Genomic DNA, 19,934 nt, shown 5'->3' on the forward strand with positions numbered 1-19,934 from the left:
CAGATGGTCACAAAAAGCTAAAAAATCTTTACAAGAACTGAGATCAAAAAAGAGAGATAAAAACTTTTTGATTCCTTTGCGACCATCGGATATGATCTTATCTAATTTTTCTGAACCAAAAAAAGTATTCAAAATTTTTTAAAAATTGAGAGTTAAAAAAATTATTCTCGAAAACATGCTCAATGACTTTTTGACCTTTAAGTAAATCCAATTTAATAATATAGCATTAAAAAATAAAATAAATTTAAAAATATTTGAGATAAAAAAGGGATAAAAACAATACATTTGTGTAGACTAGAACAAAAAATGTAAATGAAAAGTGAAAAAAAAACTTCAAAAAAAAAATTAAATCAAGTTTAAAAAATAAGAAGAACTTTTGAAGAAAAAGTCATGTAAATAGTAACAAAAACACATAAAATCTTTTTAAAAAAACAAATTTAAAAACATTCATCTTTAAAACTTTTTGATCGAATGATGAGGAGGACTATTTGTGGAAATTAAATGAATTTTTTATTAGATAGATGAAAAAAAAGCGTTTAAAAAAATGAAAATTTTTAAATAAATTAATGTAATATAAATATCATGGATATATGCAGGATCTTAAAGATCTTTAAAGGACCATTCATTGGATTGAGGCAAAGTTGTTGGAACTATTAAATATTGAGTAATTAATAACAATATTCAAGATTGCACACAAATTTCCAAAAGTGGTGTTAGAACTAGACATCAACTTGTCATTGACTACTGCTATCATATTTTGGAATAGCACATAAAATGCCAAAAATGTGGAGCATTTTCATGAGTACGCTTACAAAATTGTGCGCTCAATTATATTGATTACATGCTCATTTAAGTGAAAATGCTCATTGTCTGTTAGAATTTGGTGACAATCCAGGGAACATGATAATACTGATTAGGTGTCATTTTCACTCTTAAGCCACTTTTTGCAACTTGGCGTCAGCCTGCTTTAGGATTTTTGACACAATGTTTCTCGGGTAGATAAATGTGTATTAATAAGATACAAACCTATATGACAACTCACATATCTAACTAGATTTTACTTCTCAGACTTGATATTGAGTCCTTAAGTTAGTCCTCGATTAGCTCCTATTCAAGATGTTTGTCTTTTAATCCGACATGTTCGAAAATTATCAATTAAAAAAATTTTGTAAAAACTCAAATAAGCATTTGTGAGAAGAACTAGGGAGGTTCTAAAGAGATTCTTACAAGGACTCAAAAAAAAAAGTTTCAAGGGAACAGAGGAGGGAAGAGTGGTTCAGAAAATTTGAGGGCAACTTTGGGTTTTATCGCTTACACGGAGACATAAGCGAGTCCCTAGCAAATACTTTGTCATTTAGGTTTTATTAAACATTGTCAAAAATATATTATTAAATATTTCCATCAAAATATCAGCTCAATCCATTGAAACTTGAATGTAATTGTTGATTGTTTGATAAAAGATAAGTATAAAAGCATGTCAAGACATAGAATTACTTACGAATAGTCCTCATCAAAATATCAATTTTTATTCTTCAATCTACCTAAACCTCCTTTTATTCATTTTCTTAACTTTTTAACTAGTTTAGATAGAAATCTAATATACTTTTTGAGTTTGAACAAAATAATATATTTAGAATATAGTTAAAAAAATATATAAATTTTTTTGTTATGAAATCTTTTTTTTAACATAGAAAATTTGTTTGATTTTTAAATGAATTTAAATCTTTTGAGTGAATATAGAAAATTAACCAAAAAAAAGTCTTTAAAACTAATGAAAAAATGTTATTTGCTCCTCTAGAAAAACTTTATTTTTAATACTTAATTCCTTTACTTACTTACTTTCTTAAAAAGGTAGCAAGAACTAATTGAAATATAAAAAAAAATACCTTTATTGTTGTTGTTAATTAATTAATTAATTCAAAGTCTATTTCTATCTGTCTGTACTTATTACTCTATCTAATTATAAATTGTTATGCTATTATTAACTTAAACTTTGCACAAGTCTCTTTGCCAATTAAAAGCATAGCTTTTTTATAGATTACCGAAAAAAAAATGTGAGGAAAATTTTTAATGAAAAATCAAAATTTGTGAGATTGACTTTTTATGGGATTTTTGCTGTATGACATCAAGGAAAAATGCGTTCATGACGGAAAGTAAAAAAAAAACTTTTTTTGGATAGACGAAATGTGACTTGAGTGACAAAGATCCAGTTATGGCTATGTACGTTATGGTCGATTCCGATACATCACACATCATGAACTGAATCTTTGAATTTTTCATTCGTCACGAAAGTTTTATTAAGAATGTGTGAGGCAAGATGTTGATGATGGTTGCGATGGTCAGAACAGCAATTTCATTGATGCAGCAAAAAGTTAATGAATAATGTCATTTGATGTCCCATAAACGTCTCACAAAGGAAGCTTTTGGTGGATAGTCTAAAAGCTTCTTAACATTTAACGATATTATCCAAGAAACAAAAAACGACTATGAAATATGCTTTTACACATACGACCACTTGCTAGACATTTTTCTCCATATGCTCGTATAACCGACGACAAGTTTTCATCAAAACTACGATTCACACCAAAAAAGTTCTTTAAAGTACACATAAAAAATAATTTAAGTTTTAATATTAAAATTGGAGGGAAGAAATTTACACATGAAGAAGCAACAAACAGCTATTAATATGATTTATATCTTTTAATATAAAATGCTTCCATGAACTTCCTTCTTCTACTTCCTTCTTATCAACCGCCCGCCCTGCCTACCTGCCACACACTTTATGCCGTATCATCATCACCAAATCATCTCTTACTAAACAAAAACTATATCCAGCTTCTTCAACTTTTTCGATCAATCTCTCATCATCATCAAGATTATTTCACCATTGATGCGCTTAATATTCAGCAAGAGATATGTATGACATCAGCAGAATAACTTTATTTTTATTTTTAATTGACATTTTTCTGTAGCAAATATTGAAAAAATTGTAAAATATGATAAATAATATGTATGAAGAAAAATTTTCAATTTTACACAACTTTTACTTACACAAGATCCTTAATTTACACAATTCTTTTTTAATAAATTCCTCACACAGGTAATACACAATTTAGGTGAATGACTCTCAATGATCTGTCGACGACTGAAGAGTTTAGAAATTTTCCAATGCTTACTTATGATTTATTTATTGAACAAATCAAATCAACGATGCGAAGCAAATGACAGAAGTCTGCTTTAAATCAATCAGTTTGAATAATTGGATAGCAAGTATAGTCATATTGCATGATTGAGTAATTGGCCTCAAATAGGGAAATTAGGAAGAATTTGAAGAAATAAGTTTAATTTAGAATTGTAATGTAATGAATTCATTAAGAGGAGGCCAAGACTTCTCAGTATAGCCTTGTAGTTTCATTTTCGGTCCCGAACTCGGATTCGATAATTCGTCAAAATCGACAGTCTCAGACCAAACAATTTGTCAAAACCGAAACTTCAAAGAATTACCTTACAGTCTAGGTTTCAGTCCCGGTCTCGTCGAAACCAAGATTTCGAAAACCCTGAATTCAAGCGAAGAAATTTAATTCCACGTATTCTTTAAGATTGTTCAATCCTGTTCTTAATAACATAATTAAACTCCATTTCTACAATTTTCACTAATTTCTAATCATATGTTCTCAGAGAACATATCCAGTTCAGCAACGGTGTTTTGGTGATAAAAGAGTGTATCACACTTGACATTTGGACCACCGACGAGTCAGATCGATAGCATCCCCAACTCAACCCAAAAGTCTGAGAGTCACTCACAACAAATTAGTTTTTTAAATAATCTCAAATTCTAAAAAAATTTTAAAAGAACTAAAATAAAAAGACATGAATGAAAAACTTCAATAAGAAGTAAAAGTTAAGCTTCAAGCTTTTTAATACCAAAATTTTCACAAAATGAAAATTTTTCTTACTTTTTATTAATTTTGTTAAAAAACACATGAATAATAATAAATGAACACAATACACACATAAACACTCAAACACAAATTAGATCATAAGAATCTAAAAAAAGGATGTTAACTTTATAGTTTACGTAATGATTTTATATAACTTATTAATGTATGATTGAATTAATTTTAGATGATATAATTATATTATTTTAGTGCGATAAGATACTTTAAATAACAATGATAATAAAAATGAGAAGAATTATAATGATTTGTCTGAAAAAAAAATATATGCAATTAGGGTTCATTCACTAATGACGTCTTACAATAAATGTAATTTTTAGCACACAATTTCACACCTACTTCAGATCAGAGCTTGTAGTCGAGTCGAATTTGTATGGAGTCGACTACATACAAAAACCAAGTCTTCTTCGAGCTCTGCTGCGGACACAAGTAATTCATTAATGACAGTAAGGCAAGAAAATTGTTAAAAAATTTTCTTGAATTAAAATTTCACAACTGGACGACCTATCATCAAAACCTTTCGGTCTATCTGAGTGTAAGAGAACGTTCGAAAATTATGTAATGCTTAAGAGGTAGGGAGAAGGATATAACACTTTTCTGACTGAGTTCAAGGGTTGGTTGGGGGCTTTCCATGATTTCCGAACGAACGTTCTCTTAAGGCATCCCCGGGTCTGGAAAGCACAAAACATAGAAAAGGTTTAAAATCCGGGTTCAGGTCAGCATTACTGACTCCATGTGAGATTCGATGAGATTCCGCATTAAGCTAGAGTCAAGCTGGTCTGACATCATATTTTCAGCCTTTCCTACACCATGTCTCTAGACTTGGATATTAAATTTATTCCAGGCTATTCAAAATTAAAAATTTTTATTTAAAGAAATAACAATTTCCAAAATCATTTTAAAAAATTCTTAATCCAAGTCTAGAATCAACACAAAAATCCAATTATTATTTTTAACATTTTTGTCAATGTTGACCAACAATTTATGCTTTTAAATTACTCTCAGTGTTCAACCATATTTTATTTTGATGTTTAAAGTAACAAACATTTCAAATTCTTGTTGTGTGACTGTGTCTTTATGTCTATATCCATATTTTAGTGCCACAATTTGCAGCAAAAGAGACACCAATCAATAACTCAAAATGCAACAAGTTGAATGTCAGGATTTCAAATATGCAACAAAAATTCATTTAAATTGTCGTTCATAGAGCAAATATGTGATAGTCACATCACTTTTTAAGTTGCATTGGATGGGATATAAATTTATTTAAATGATTCCTATTCACCTTATGAATGAAATTCTTAATTGAAAAATTGTGGATATTGATAGACATGATAATATTATTTGTGTGACTTGATATTTACAATACTTCGTTTATTACAGGTACAGGATATAAATGAAATAAGGAGCACTTCGAACTGCTGCAAAAAATGTCAAAATTGACATTCATTCAAAAAAGGAACCAAAAAAGAAGCAAAAAGTCAACAGCACGTAGCGTTCCCAAGCGGTCACCCCCATCTAAGTACTAACTACGCTCGACGTTGCTTAACTTCGGTGATCGGACGAGAACCGGTGTTTTCAACGTGATATGGTCGTTGACGAAGATTTTTGTGGCTTGTTCCACATGTTAAACCTGTCCTGCATAAAATAATTAATAAAGCCAAGCTTTAATGCATTTGAACTAACTTTATTATTTCAAGTACATAAATTAATTAATTTTTCGTCTATGCTGTTCATTTTTAAGCTCATAATTTAATTTGTCAAATTTCTCAATCATGATGTTCCTTGTTTTATGGATTAAAGCATCAACATCTGTTGGTTTGAGACCTTTTGTTGGAATTTCAGGCAGTGCTTCAATAATAATCTTTCCGGAATTAAATACTTTATCTTTTGGACTAAGAAAGTAATTGTAGGAACTGATGACAACTGGAATGATAGGAACCTGAGATTGCTGTGCCATCCTAAATGCTCCTTTCTTAAACTCGTCAATTTTGCCTGAATGATTTCGATATCCTGAAAAGGCATAAAGTTTTGAGTATATTAAGGCTGTATAAATTGATTTATGTTAATACCTTCTGGATACATCCACAACTTGATATTTTTCCTCTTCAATTCTTCCATAGCATCATTCATCTTCTTAATTCCTTTATCAGGAGATCCCTTATTAATGAAAACTAGTCCACTAAGCCACGAGCATGGTCCAAATGGTCCAGCAAACAACAAAAGCATTCGAGCAATGACTGTCGTTTTACCCATAAATCGCCAAAGTTCTATAAGCAGTTTTTGATTGCACTATAAAAAATCATTATCAAAAAATTGATAAGTCATTAATGCTCACCATACATGCCTGATAAGGATAGATAAAAATGGAATATAGGTGAAATTAAAGCTTAAATTGAATTAGTTTGAATTACTTACATAAAATGTCAATGCTGCTTTGATGATTTGCGGTTATAACACATGTGTAGTCCTTCTTAAGATTCTCCATGCCACGAAACTCATATTTTAAGCCTAACACAGGTGAGATTGGTCTGAAAATATGGCTGGCCGTTCTGACAGAAAAGAATTCAAATTTTGAAAGTTTCCCGGACATAATCCAATGAGAATTCAACCTTACATCAAGTTTTTAACATTTCTAGGTCTGGCAAGTAGAACTGGGAGACTCAAAATAGCACAGATTGTTGATAAAATACAATAAACTGTATATTTAAAGTAATATTTAAATACATTTGATGTTTTTAACAATTTAGCACAAACAAATGCACAAATAATTAAACTAGCTATAATTAAGAACATGATAATGTTCAGGAACAAGACGTTTTCAAGTCCAAGAATCGACAATGACTGAATTATTACACACTTTTATAAAAAATATTATATCAAATATTGCTGCGATAAGAAATTTATGATAAACAATTTCGAAAGTGGAACATGATAAGCAGTTTAGACTTTACGTTGTCGTTGCCGGTTTTTAATTTCCAATGAGTTTTTATGGAATGTTATATCCATCATTTTCCTTGTTTTCTCCATCAATTCATCGACGTTTTCTGTCGTGTAGTTCTCTGTTGATATTTCTGGCAATGCTTCAATGATGACTTCGCCAGGATTGAAGACTTTCTCCTTATCATTTAGAAATGTTTGATATGAGCTGTAAACAATTGGCATGATTGGCGTGTTTGTTTGTATTGCGAGATGGAATGCGCCTTTTTTAAATTCATGTATTTCACCTGTGTTGCGTCGCGTGCCTAAAATAAACAAAATGTTATTGCTCTTTAAGTGATATTGTCATTTTGTGGGTGTGGTACGTCACTAAGTTATAGATGGGGAAACTACAAATTGACAGTAAATGCTTGTAGTTTTGTTATCAATTTGTAGTTCTAGTAATTTATTGTTGTTTTTGATAATAATCCCAATCTTATTCAATAGCTTTGCTAAGAAGTTCATTCATAAATGTTTATGGGTGGGGTGCTAAGGGTTCATTCACTTTCTATAAATCTAACTTTCTATAAACCCCAAAATTCAATAAATTGCGGTCTCCGGTCAGAGTCAAATTGACCTGGTGCCAGATTATCGTCAATTTTACATCGTGTATTTTCCTGGAAAGTTGAATTTTTGACAAGCATCGCCTGAGCAGACAAGCAGCATGCTCATGAATATGCTCAATTGTATCAATTGTTCAGCTATGGATATTAATGTCTGAATAACTTAAACTTATTTTAAAGTCATAAACAATCACATTTAAGTAAGGAAGCTTTTTAAGTCAATAATCCTCGACCAAAACCGCACACAACATACGGTTCATGTCGTTCCCAAAAATTTTTGCATATGGTCCACCACTGAGCTGCATTCTAGTCCATGTAATTCATACATCCTCAAAAGCATAACATCGCAAGCTACAATAACATCAAAACTCACCCTCTGGAAACACCCAAAGCTTAATATTCTCTCTTTTAAGCTTCTCCATAGCCACTCTCATAAGCTCTCGACTCTCAGTCACATCTTTTTTGTTTATAAACACTAATCCACATAGCCATGCTGCAAGTCCAAATGGTCCTGAATATAAAATCTCCCGTTTTGCTATGACAGTCACTTTTCCCATTGTATGCCAAATTGCTGAGTCATCAATGATAAAAAGAAGCAATCATTAATTTACAAACACAATCATCGACTCGCGTCTATCAATGGCAATGGATTAAGATAGATAAAAATTTGAAAAAGTACTTACCGAACATTCCTTAAAAATATTGAGAATAATGAAAATGAGAACAATAGCAAAGGTTTTATTATCAAACGGGTTCTTATCAAGCATCTGTTGTATTTTGAACTTATCAATCTGCTTATAATCTGTCATTGATCCTTACCTAAAATATCTGCAATTCAAGTTCATAGATAAGAAAATATTAGCTGGAATCTATAGGAAATGGGAATGCTTAACAGATAGTGATTAAGATCATCAGGTTTGCTATACGTCAGTGGTGGGCAACCTGTGTGCCGCGGCACACTTTTGTGGTAAGTCACGATCATCGAAACCGCAAATGGCGTGCATTTCATAACACACTAGTGTACCGCAGCACAAAGTTTTTGCAGCACTGGTCTACGTGCTACAACTCATTTACCCAGTGAACTTTGATGATTAGCAACCATAATCACTGATTTTTTAACACTAAGAAATTCAGCTCCTCTTAATTCCCACTTCATATTAATCATATTTGATATTGGATTGAGGACAGTACTTGCAGTTCTGGAATTTTTTTTTAATAAAATCAATCGCATATCCAGAAATATTATCGATCAACTCACAGTAAATTTATTGGATTTCGTGGACGGGTGGCAAAATAAGGAATCCATAAAAATGCACAAGCACTGACAAAAATGTAATAAAAGTAATATTTTAAGTTATAAATTCCACTTTTTGACTGTTTTAATTTATAAATTATCATCAGCAATGAGCATAAGCCGATTGCTATTGAAATTATTAATTCCATGTTAAGGAACTGAATTTAAACGTCTTTTCTGTTTGCACGATTTTTAGAAAATGCTGGACATTCAAAGCTTACTTCTTTTTTTCTAAAACGATTTTCGAAAAAAGTGTGTGAAGAAGCTCAACTTGATTTTAAGTTTTCGTGTGCTTTGTGGTGAGTTTTTAGACTTAAAAGGAGTTCTTTGGGCTTTTACTGCTTTTACACTTCACCACTGAATGATGAATAGTCAAATTTATTAAAATTCACAACAACATCAGAAATCCGTTAATCAAGAATCTGGTCACAAGGCAGGGAACTCAGACTAGTTGATGTCAAAATCGATTTAAATCCGACACCATGCTAGAATCACGGCGGCCTGGTACCTAATTTTGGATTGAATAATCTAATATCGTTCAAAATGTGTGTCGCGAGACAAAAAAATGCCATGATCCACATGCCGTGTTCGTTTTCAGTTGAAGCTTCACACCAAGATACAATGGTACAAATAAGTTTGATCAACACTTGATCTACCGACTTTATCACTTCAAGGCAGGTCAAGAAATTAATCTTCATGTTAATTTGAATGAATTTTTAAATTTATTTCGATTTTTCCGAAACTTCTTCAGATATTTTATCATAGACGTCTATCATTTGCTGTTTAGTCCGTTCCATAAGATCATCAATATCCTTAATTCCTAGACCAATCGTTGATATTTCAGGCAAAGCGTTAATTATGATTTCACCTTCGTCAAACACTTTCTTCTTATGATCCATGAAGTGTCTGTATGAGCTAAAGACAACTGGAATTATTGGAACTTGATGATGAATTGCTGTGTAGAATGCACCTTTTTTAAATGCATGGATTTCGCCAGTATTTCTACGTGTTCCTGGAATGGTAATTGAATTAAATGCATAAATAGTTCATCACAAACCCGAGCAGCACAATGTATTCCCTACGGCACTGCTACTCTCTAAAGTTGATTTGACGGGTGGATATATTTTGATTGTGCTGTTCGGGAAATTAGAAAGGAATATTGAAGCTCCCTTCTGGGAAAATCATTAACTTCCCATTGTGTTCCTTAAGTTTTCCCATGGCTTCATTTATTGTGTCTCTTCCTTTTGAACTATTGCGATCTATAAAAATTAGACCTGCTAAGTAATAACCAGGAAAGAAATACAACAATTCTTTTTTGGCGATTCCTGTCGTATTTCCAATGATACTCCAAATGTCTGGAAATAAAAGATGCATAATTTGTAATTGTGCTTTTTACTATCCTAACATACAAGATCAAACAACTTGTGTGCCGAGACACACTGGTGTGATATGACAAGAGAAGGGTTTCCCACCACTGCATTATAGCAACTTACTGTATATTCCTGAAAATATTTAATAAATTTGAAAATCTATTCCATTAAAAACATAAAATCAAGCTTTTTAATACCCAAAGCATCAAGACATGTCTGATGATTAGCAATAAGTACACAAGGTTTATTTTGACTTAGATGCTCTCTGCCTCTCAAAGTCCATTTAATACCCAATACAATCGTTAAATGCTTCACCATATTAGCATAGATTCTGCGATTTATAGAATATTATTATATCTGATTCAATTAGGAATCGTTCGGAAATTACGTAACGCTTGAGGAGGGATTTACTTCTGCATAGAGTAATGGAATGTGCTGAGCCACAATATTAGTGTCGCGAATATACAAAAAGAATTGGTGTGACTAACTCTGGGATCGAATTCGAAACAAGCCAATCACTATGTATACCACTGCTGTTCTTTCGCTGCCTAATTTTGGTTCATGATTTTTTTATAAAGTCGGTGGGAGAGGAAGCAGTCTAAAAATGCTATTTTTTGCGTCACATAATTTTCGAATGATTCCTCATTTAAATGAAGTCAAAACTCCCACTTACAATAAATTTTTCACATTTTTAGGACGAAGTAAAAAGACGGGAATAAGAAGCCATGAAACCAAAATTAAACTAAAACTGTAAAAAACCATTTTGATGTAGTATTTTGCTGCTTTACTGATCTTGCATAGGATTAAAGGAACAAAGGTAAAAGTCACTAAAATGATTCCTAAATTATCCAATTCCATGTTTTTTTTTTAATCAAAAAAATTTCTTAAAGAGACAAGATGATGAGTAGCAAAGTGCTGATAAGCTGAAAACTGACTGAAATTAAGATTATAATAACAACAGATCTGCATCAAATTCAAATTATTCCTATTTATTCAGCTTATATAGTTTGTAAAAATAGTAAGAACATTCAAGTTCAACGCACATTGACACATTTGAACAAATTTAATATCTTTAAGTCTAAACTCTTCAAATATTAAAGATAAATTGCCTTCTCAGATAGCACTCGTCGGTTCATCAATCCAGAACCCGGCACCAGGCTTGCATAGCCATGTCATTCTAAAAGACAATGAGTATACTTATCTAGGTGGCCTGCATATGAGTATACTCAATAATTATGATTATGCATATTCATAAGCAGGCTTCTGCCTGCTCGGTCCACGGTTCCGGATTTTCACCGAATAAACACCAAATCTTAGTCACGGTTATTATCAATTACCGATTATTGCTATTTGAGCTTGTTAAACGTTGTTATGTCAGATATAATCACATCACATGAAAAATATCACCAATTAAAAATACCTAATTATGAATAAATAACATCTCATAGCTTATAAGTTACATATGTAACTACATACAATTAACAACTTAAGTAATTTCAAATCACAGTCAACTTAAACTTAATTATCTTTTAAATTTGCAGCAGCTTCTGCAGAAATCTTTCTAAACACAATATCCATACGTTGCTTCGTATGCTCCATAAGTTCATCAATGTCTTTAACTGTTAAGCCTTTCGTCGATATTTCTGGTAAAGCATTTATAATGACTTCACCTTCACCAAATACTTTCTGCTTATGATCCAAGAAATGATTGTATGAACTGTAAACAACTGGAACTATTGGAATCTGGTATTGGATTGCTGTGTGGAAAGCTCCTTTCTTGAATTGGTGGATTTCGCCTGTGCTGCGACGTGTTCCTGGAATTGGAGAGAAACGAGAGATTGTTTTGAATTTTGGCGGGAAACTTACAATTCAAGGAAATAGAAATATAATCGGTTTGACTATTAAAAGCACTTTTGTTTGGCAATCTAACCAAACTGTCTCAACTGCAACTAAGTAATCAACTTTGATGATGTTTTGGAATTTTCCAATTAATATAACTTCCTTAATCCCCAATAATTACCAAAAAAAATACAATTTACCTTCAGGGAAAACCCATAGCTTAATATTATCTTGCTTAAGCTTCTCCATTGCCATGTTCATTGCTTCTTTTCCTTTAGAACTGTTGCGATCAATGAAAACTAATCCAGCTAGATAAGCAGCAGGTCCAAATGTTCCGGCATACAACAATTCCTTCTTAGCGATCGCAGTCATAAGTTTGATGACGTTCCATATGTCTACGAAGAAAATGAAAATAAAATCAGACTTTGACTTTGAACTTATCAGTTTTTTCGGGTGACTTTGTTTGTTTACGTGCCACTTATCATCACGTCACGTTCAATGAGTAAGAGTATTTAGTGAACTTACTGAACATTCCTAAAAATAGATAGAAAAGGTGGGAAAATTTATGGAATCAGCAATAAAGTCTTAAAATATCCAATAATACCCATAATATCGAGGCAGGTTTGATGATTAGCAACAATAACAAATGACTTATTTTTGTTCAAATGCTCTGCACCTCTCAAAGTCCATTTAATACCTAGCACCGACGTCAAATGCTTCAACACTTCGGCATAAATTCTGCAATTGAAATTGATGCATTTTGTGATATTTTGTACTGATAAATCCTAATAATAAAGTAAAGCTAGCAAGGTCAGCAATTATTCGATCAATAATAGATTTATATACATGAACTGATTATTCGTAGTAAATAAATTTGTGTCGTGAATCATCTCGTGTGGCTTAATTATGCAATGAACTTTTGTATTGAAAATAATGCGCGAAAAATCAACAAAATAAACTTAATCTCGTTTTGAATGAAATTGCTTGCAAAGTCAGAATATCTGCTTGTTTGTCTATGGGGCTTTTTACTGAATAAGCTTACTGCAAAGTCCATCAATTTTGTAGATCATGATAGATTTCCTAACAGACAATGAACTTCCTGTCAACTAGACTTTTCCTGTGATTGGAACTCGGGTGAATAGGATAGGGACTGGAATTATAGGCCAACCTTCTAACCACTATTAAGCTCCTTGTCTGTTGAAATTGACTTCCTAGAAAAAGGTTCCACTACTGGGTTCTAAGAGCATCTCTCCCATTTGTCTATCTAATTATCTATCCAAAAAAACATTTGAGATGTCATTTAACTCTTTATCCGACTTCTTACCATTTCCAAGGCACCCTTATCTTCTAAGTAGCTGTTAAATCACGGAAGATTAGATATCATTGTAATTGTTTACCGCAACAATCGTAAACAAAATTAATTACAGATACCAATTATAGATTAAATGAATTAAGAAAATTCAAGAAAATGACAGACTAATTTTAACAGAATTAGAAATTTTTAGTTGTGGACTTTAGGCTAGAATGATACGTGACTGAAAACATTCGATCAGTGATTAATTTTATGGATTTTGGCCTTCAACTTGAAGATTTTTTGGAAGGATTTCTTGAGAATATGCTGACTATTTCTAAGAATGGATATAATTACTAAATTTGATACTGTCTTGATAAAATAAATAAGTTTATTTTTAGATTTACTGCCTTAACAACGCAGGATTCTTTTAGACTTCTCCAATTTTTGCCTTAAAATGGAGAATATTGGATATTGGTAAGTACTTTTGTACGAAAAATACTTGATATTTGGTCTGCCACCAAGACAGATCGACAACTCCTCATAAGGAATAGGTGAATTTTTGATTATAGTTGTAATCGAAGTCGAATTGAGTTCGATCGCTAAGAACCAAGTGAACTTTTGTATGAAAAAGGGTTTTCAACTATGTAAAATAAATATTACTCAAATGAAGGTTCCTTTTTACATGCCGCTATGTTCCAATTCTGCAATTTTAGACATTTAATTAAACGCAATATATTAGAAAAAAATTTAAATTTAATTCCGAAGATTAAAGAAAAAGTCGTGACAAGTTCAAAAATAATCAAATAAGTAACCTTGAAAAGAATTTTCGCATTTGTGACTATTCATAGAAATTTCTAGCTGAGACACCCAAACAGATTTTAAATAACTTTTAATTTCTTTCATTTGCGCATTAGCAGAAGCATAATGTGCATAACTAACAAGTATTTAATGACCTCAAAAAAATCATCGATAGACTATTAATTTCGCAAAATCTTGGCATAGCTGTGACGCAAAGTTAAAAATAAATCAAGCAACTTACAATAAATTCTCAACGTTTTTAGGACGAAAACAGAAATAAGGAATAAAAAGCATCGCTGCGATCATAACACATGCTGTGTAGATGAGGTACTTCACATAATATTTCACTGTATTACTGCACTTGTAGAGCACTAAAAGAACCATCATACAAAATGACAACACCGTGAATCCAAAACCTTGTAGTTCCATGTTTTGTTGCTTATTATTTTAATTTTCTACGTGACCAGAATTCCACACGTCTTGTTCGGTTGACGAGTTGATAAAGACTGACTGCAATTTTCAATAGAAAGTATGTATTTTATTTACAATCTAGCCACTGAACAGCTGATTATTATTTTATTTTGTCGTAGTAAACTTAGTATCAGCGTCTATCCAAGAAATAATCTCAAAAAAGTTTATTTTTGTTCAATTTTTTCTTTATTTTTCATTCATGTAAATTTAATAGAGCTTAGACAGATTGCTCATATGGTATTTTCTGATCATCATAATTGATACAATTTCATTTATTGTTAAGGAAAAATTTCTAATCTAGATCTTTGGATGACCAGTTGTGATTTTTATATCAATTCTAGAATGATTCTTTGGTTCTATTCTTGCTGTTTTTGGTTCTATCTGATCTGGTACTCAAAATAAAGTTGCATTTTTGATCTGTACATGATTTCTTTATATATTTTTGGAATTATACCTGTGAAGCTGCATAACAAAGCTGTGGAGTTAGTCAAGAGTCGCTAACCCTAACTAACAAAGAGAACGCTTTTAGGCTTCGAAGAGGTTTTGAGCATGCTCTTTGCCTGTTTGGGTAAAAGTGTTCAGACTACGCCATTGTGACATCATAGCCAAAAATTTTCCATTGGAACTGTACAGATACTTCAATGGAATACAAATAAACGTCATAGACTATGTTAGTGCTGGGAAAAACGATATTTTTGATCAAAGTTATCGATATCTTATCAAGTAAGCAACATGCAATGTGCATCACACGTGTTCACATTGACAGTTAGTAACAAATGTCTGATCCAAAATTACACTTTTGTTCAATAAATAAAAATTTAAATATTCAATACCATAATTTTTTTTAAAAGGTTTCAATTAAGCAGCAGATTAATACAATTAACATTTTTTAGTTATATTAGATAACTTAAGTCTTTCAGAATGACTTAGCAGAAGCAAATTGTTTCTAACGAGAATTGAGAAGCGATAGGAATGTTTAGATTCGTTCCCGAGCGAGGCAATGCGATGACTTGTATTTTTTGAGGTAAAAATGGGTCGTAATCCGATGTCATGGTACCAACTTCACGTCTTGTCGTGCGGCAACGTACTCGGTGCACTCTTTGAGATTTCTAGGAAATTGTTTGGAATCAAACCCGCTTTGTCAATGGAAGAAAGGATAGAAGTTGTGAATGCCAACCTAAACCGACCCAGCATGTTGGATTAAAGCCAAAAGCCAGTGACACTATTCCTCATAAATTCAAATAACTAATCCCAAACTAACTAAGCAATCATTAAATTTCAAATAAATATCTAAACTATTCAGCTTATATGTCATTTAATGCACAAATCCATCGAAACACTGATTGACATATTAGCTAGATTAGCAACAAATTCCATAAGTGTGTACACCTTTTAGACCGACTTTCTGATCACAACATACGATGAACATTTCATCATTTTAATTATCTGTTAATTCCTATTGACATTATGTTATCTAAATAAATTATTAGATAACTGATCCAGGATTAACTTTTTAAAGTCTATTATCGAATGCATTAAAAACAATTCACTTCTGCGTTATCAATCCACGGTTTTTTGTGCACATTTTTAAATTCAGTTATGTGCATTAATTTCTTTTCCTTTGCATTAATATCGTTAATTATTATATTCTCCACTTGTTTCCAATTAAAATCACATTTAAAAATGACTAGTGTGTTGATGACAATGTATCCTTCTTTAAGTTGCTACATGCATTTAATAGACTCTGAGGATTCTTTGCCTTCATCTCATTTGTTAATTCATTATATTTTTCAATCATTAGTTGCCTACATTTTTCCACTAAATTATCAATATCGTCGTGTGATAGGCCTTTTGTTGATATTTCAGGTAGTGCCTCAATAATAATCTCACTTGCATTGAATATTTTCTGTTTTTCATCAAGGAAATTTTGGTAAGATGAAACGACAACTGGAATTATGGGAACTTGAGCTTGCACGGCTACATTGAATGCTCCTTTTTTGAAATCGTGAATTAATCCTTCATTCCTTCTTGTTCCTAAAAATATTTAATTAATTTTTTTTATTGTAAATTCCCAAAAAGCACATTTTTTCAACTAAAATTGTCAATAATATTTTAACGGAAATTTTGAATTTGAAATTTGAGCAATAAAATTTAAATTGTTTTGACAGTTGAAATCAATATTGTGAAAATGTCATTCACATGCATTTCATTTTCATGCCACCAACCGTGCTAGACAATTTTCCTATTGCAAAAACGTACTAGACAGCAACAAAAATATAGTAAGTATGAATAATAGTGTCATTCACCTTCAGGGAACACCCACAATTTTATGTTGTTTCGTTTCAAGACCTCTATGGCTGTATTCAACGTATTCTTTGCTTTATCAACTGCATATCTATCTATAAAGATAAGTCCACACAAGTACGCACATAAGCCGAATGGAAAGATGTAAAGAAGCTGTCGTTTCGCCACCACAGTCGTCTTATTCATCACAGGCCAAATGTCTGGAATATTTTTGAATTTAGGAATGTAAGCACATCTGGTATTTATAAAATGAATAGTGTTTATGAATATTACCAAACATTCCCAGTATGTCTAAAGAACTTTGATGATTGCATATCTATGCATGTATTAGTAGTACAAATATAGAATATGGCACACATTTAGTTATGAATGAAATAGAGCACAATAAAATAAACAATTGCTTACAATAACACATGTTTGATCCTTTTGTAGATGTTCGCTACCACGAAGAATCCATGTAAGGCCAATTAACTTAGATATATGACAACAAAATTTGCTAGCAGTTCTGAAAAGAAAAAAAAATCGATTAGAAAATGTAAACAAGATTGCTATGATTTGCGAAAAAAAAAGAAAAATGGAAACTTACATTAAATTTAAAACATTTGTGGGTCGTGTAAGGAAGTATGGGAATAGAATAAAGCTATTTAAGATGACACCGCCGTAATAAATACCAAACTTAAGATAATACTTTAAGGAATTTGATGTCTCGTACAGTAAGAAGACGATGAGCAAAAGTACAATTATCTCTAAATAAAACATTGCAAAATTCTCAATTTTTTTAAGTGTCGAATATAAAAAAATCTCAATTTGTGGGTAAGAAGTCACACAAATTTTTAGTCAGTATGACGCACTGACAATTGACTGCTTATTTATCTCTACAATTACATTGATGAACAACACACTTCCTCGCTTATCACTTAATTTAGATAACTTAAGTTTATATAAGTTATGAGAAAAAAAAATTGGTAAAAAAATTAAATTTCTCTCGATATGCGGCACCAAAATGATTTTTTTTTTCTTTCTCGACTTCTTTTCGTATTTTCCGTCCTATATGCAGCAACGATCGATATCCAACCCTTATTATATTTTTTTATTTTATTCTCTATATTCTCGCTCAGCTGGCTATACGGAAAATCTATTACGACAAAATTTTTATTATGAATATACAAGGGAGATGTTGAGACATAAATGTTGTTGTTCAAAATGCCATGCGTCAGTTCCCTAACGTAAATTTACGTGAGCAACATCATAACGGTCAAAATATTTTTGAATATTTTTTGCGGGAATCAGTTGCTCAGCTACAGAGTTGTTGTAATTGATTCAAAAATTCTTAATTGTTTTGATATTTCAGTTCCTTAAAAATCGTCCAAGGATCAATATCAGTCAAGGACTTTCTATTCCAAAACAGCCCATAAATATGTTAATTACGTAACATATTAGAAATAAGAATTAATTCAAGATAACATTATCACAAAGCAACCCTGTCCAGTAGTTTAGAAAACATTGAAAAATTATTTATTCGCGTTTCTAGGGAAATTAACAAATAAACATAAATTAAAGCATCTGCACATAAACAATCAACCTAAGTTCAATCAAAAATGGTAAGTTTTTCGTACATCAATTAATAAATCAGTGCCAAAATCACTTCAATATGTTTTTCACATTCTCATGAAAATTTCATTGAAAAAAAAAATTACGAAAGTACTTGTTGGTGCATGGAGCAGGCTCAATCGCTTGCTTCTACTTGCCAATACCCATTTCTAGTGCAATTCTATCTCGATCAATTTCACTTCATTAATTTTAATCATAATGTTTTAAATATTTAATTTTCTAGGCAGAGTCTTCATCGAACAAGAAAACTGCAGCAACAACGACAGCATCACGTAAGAAGTCCGGCCCAAAGTTTGAACTAACCGACGAACAAAAGAATGACATTAAGGAAGCATTCGATTTATTTGATACTGGATCTTCCGGATTTATTGACGTGAAGGAACTGAAAGTAGCAATAAGAGCTTTAGGCTTTGAGCCAAAGAAGGAAGAGATTAAGAAAATGATTGCAGATATCGATAAGGATGGCACTGGAAAATTATCATATGCTGATTTCCTTTCGCTTATGACAGTGAAAATGGCTGAAAAGGATACAAAGGAAGAAATTCTTAAAGCATTCCGTTTATTTGATGACGATGAGACAGGAACTATATCGTTTAAGAACCTTAAACGTGTTGCTAAGGAACTTGGTGAGAATTTGACAGATGAAGAATTACAGGAAATGATTGACGAGGCTGATCGAGACGGAGATGGAGAAGTTAACGTAAGTTCTAGCTACGCCCAAATGAGTTATCTAATAAAATGTTCATCCTTTATTTATTTCCAGAAAGAAGAGTTCTTACGAATCATGCAAAAAACACAGCTTTACTAGATATCACATCAAAAATTGTCAAATGGAATGGAAGTAGGGTTCTAGATGCGATGGATCTCAAATTGAAGAAGAATTTATATCATTCAACAGATTACAAGAAATTTACATTACAAATCGAACAAGCGCTTGAACTAATTAAGTAAATTTAAACTAATGTTCCGGAAAAAATAGATATATTTTATTATACTAATTCAAGTATCCTTTATAAATAAAGAAGGATTTTTTTTCTCTCTACTACCTAATTGCGTAGAATAAGCTAAAATATTTGTTAGTTTTATGGCAGTCTGACTGACGAAAATTGGCTATGTATAAGGTCAAGGAGAAATTTGGACATACGGAAAAATCAATAAGCTGAAACTTCGTTGAATGGAAACTTTCAAAGTGCATTGGATGAAATTTTGAATTTTTGCTGTATTCTCAAACTATGCTGCGTTGATGATTTTTGAAGTCAAATCTATGATAAGTGTTTAAGTACATAAGTCTTCGTTGAAGAATTTCGAGAAAAACTGATTTGAAGGATCAAAATGTTAAGCTGTTCAACAGCATGAGATACTTATTAGACCACCACTAGGTCGTCAAATTAATGATTAGACGCAAAGTTGCGGTAACGGCTGATTTCAACCAATTTTACCACGAAAAATGCGGTT

At 31.6% G+C, this 19,934-nt stretch overlaps 6 protein-coding genes and 1 non-coding gene across 8 annotated transcripts; 1 reads left to right on the top strand and 6 right to left on the bottom strand.

Moving 5' to 3' along the window:
- Positions 1–5,435: 5,435 nt before the first annotated feature.
- Positions 5,436–5,556, bottom strand: LOC139099707 (5S ribosomal RNA). Its single transcript, XR_011545352.1, has one exon. It is a non-coding gene; the product is annotated as a 5S ribosomal RNA (ribosomal RNA).
- A 108-nt stretch (positions 5,557–5,664) lies between these two features.
- Positions 5,665–6,785, bottom strand: LOC139099602 (1-acyl-sn-glycerol-3-phosphate acyltransferase alpha-like). The gene is made up of 5 exons (XM_070652113.1): positions 6,574–6,785; positions 6,375–6,508; positions 6,295–6,303; positions 6,029–6,226; positions 5,665–5,969 (listed from the first exon to the last, which is right to left on the bottom strand). The coding sequence occupies exons 1-5, from the start codon at positions 6,750–6,752 to the stop codon at positions 5,665–5,667; spliced, it is 825 nt and encodes a 274-aa protein (XP_070508214.1). The 5' UTR covers positions 6,753–6,785.
- A 53-nt stretch (positions 6,786–6,838) lies between these two features.
- On the bottom strand, positions 6,839–8,771 carry LOC139099680 (1-acyl-sn-glycerol-3-phosphate acyltransferase alpha-like). Its single transcript, XM_070652208.1, has 5 exons — positions 8,573–8,771; positions 8,318–8,326; positions 8,182–8,190; positions 7,872–8,069; positions 6,839–7,201 (listed from the first exon to the last, which is right to left on the bottom strand). The coding sequence occupies exons 1-5, from the start codon at positions 8,727–8,729 to the stop codon at positions 6,900–6,902; spliced, it is 675 nt and encodes a 224-aa protein (XP_070508309.1). The 5' UTR covers positions 8,730–8,771; the 3' UTR covers positions 6,839–6,899.
- Positions 8,772–9,514: 743 nt separating this feature from the next.
- LOC139099603 (1-acyl-sn-glycerol-3-phosphate acyltransferase alpha-like) lies at positions 9,515–11,022 on the bottom strand. Its single transcript, XM_070652114.1, has 4 exons — positions 10,836–11,022; positions 10,360–10,493; positions 10,286–10,294; positions 9,515–9,804 (listed from the first exon to the last, which is right to left on the bottom strand). The coding sequence occupies exons 1-4, from the start codon at positions 11,018–11,020 to the stop codon at positions 9,515–9,517; spliced, it is 618 nt and encodes a 205-aa protein (XP_070508215.1). The 5' UTR covers positions 11,021–11,022.
- A 108-nt stretch (positions 11,023–11,130) lies between these two features.
- Positions 11,131–14,594, bottom strand: LOC139099626 (1-acyl-sn-glycerol-3-phosphate acyltransferase alpha-like). Of its 2 annotated transcripts, XM_070652139.1 has the most exons (5): positions 14,335–14,594; positions 12,606–12,739; positions 12,527–12,535; positions 12,202–12,396; positions 11,131–11,976 (listed from the first exon to the last, which is right to left on the bottom strand). In XM_070652139.1, exons 1-5 carry the CDS (start codon positions 14,520–14,522, stop codon positions 11,681–11,683), a joined length of 822 nt encoding a protein of 273 aa, XP_070508240.1. In that variant the 5' UTR covers positions 14,523–14,594; the 3' UTR covers positions 11,131–11,680. The 2 variants fall into 2 exon arrangements, with proteins under 2 accessions (XP_070508240.1, XP_070508242.1); XM_070652141.1 differs by lacking the exon at positions 12,527–12,535.
- A 137-nt stretch (positions 14,595–14,731) lies between these two features.
- Agpat1 (1-Acylglycerol-3-phosphate O-acyltransferase 1) lies at positions 14,732–17,928 on the bottom strand. The gene is made up of 5 exons (XM_070652138.1): positions 17,455–17,928; positions 17,274–17,373; positions 17,142–17,184; positions 16,871–17,068; positions 14,732–16,598 (listed from the first exon to the last, which is right to left on the bottom strand). The coding sequence occupies exons 1-5, from the start codon at positions 17,625–17,627 to the stop codon at positions 16,252–16,254; spliced, it is 861 nt and encodes a 286-aa protein (XP_070508239.1). The 5' UTR covers positions 17,628–17,928; the 3' UTR covers positions 14,732–16,251.
- A 350-nt stretch (positions 17,929–18,278) lies between these two features.
- LOC139099644 (uncharacterized) lies at positions 18,279–19,524 on the top strand. The gene is made up of 3 exons (XM_070652167.1): positions 18,279–18,469; positions 18,703–19,179; positions 19,243–19,524. The coding sequence occupies exons 1-3, from the start codon at positions 18,467–18,469 to the stop codon at positions 19,285–19,287; spliced, it is 525 nt and encodes a 174-aa protein (XP_070508268.1). The 5' UTR covers positions 18,279–18,466; the 3' UTR covers positions 19,288–19,524.
- The last annotated feature ends 410 nt before the right edge of the window (positions 19,525–19,934 follow it).

The sequence above is a fragment of the Chironomus tepperi genome, unplaced genomic scaffold, assembly GCF_022539635.2.
Source record: "Chironomus tepperi strain 1889 unplaced genomic scaffold, CSIRO-AGI_Ctep_v1 contig_479, whole genome shotgun sequence".
Classification (NCBI taxonomy): domain Eukaryota; kingdom Metazoa; phylum Arthropoda; class Insecta; order Diptera; family Chironomidae; genus Chironomus; species Chironomus tepperi.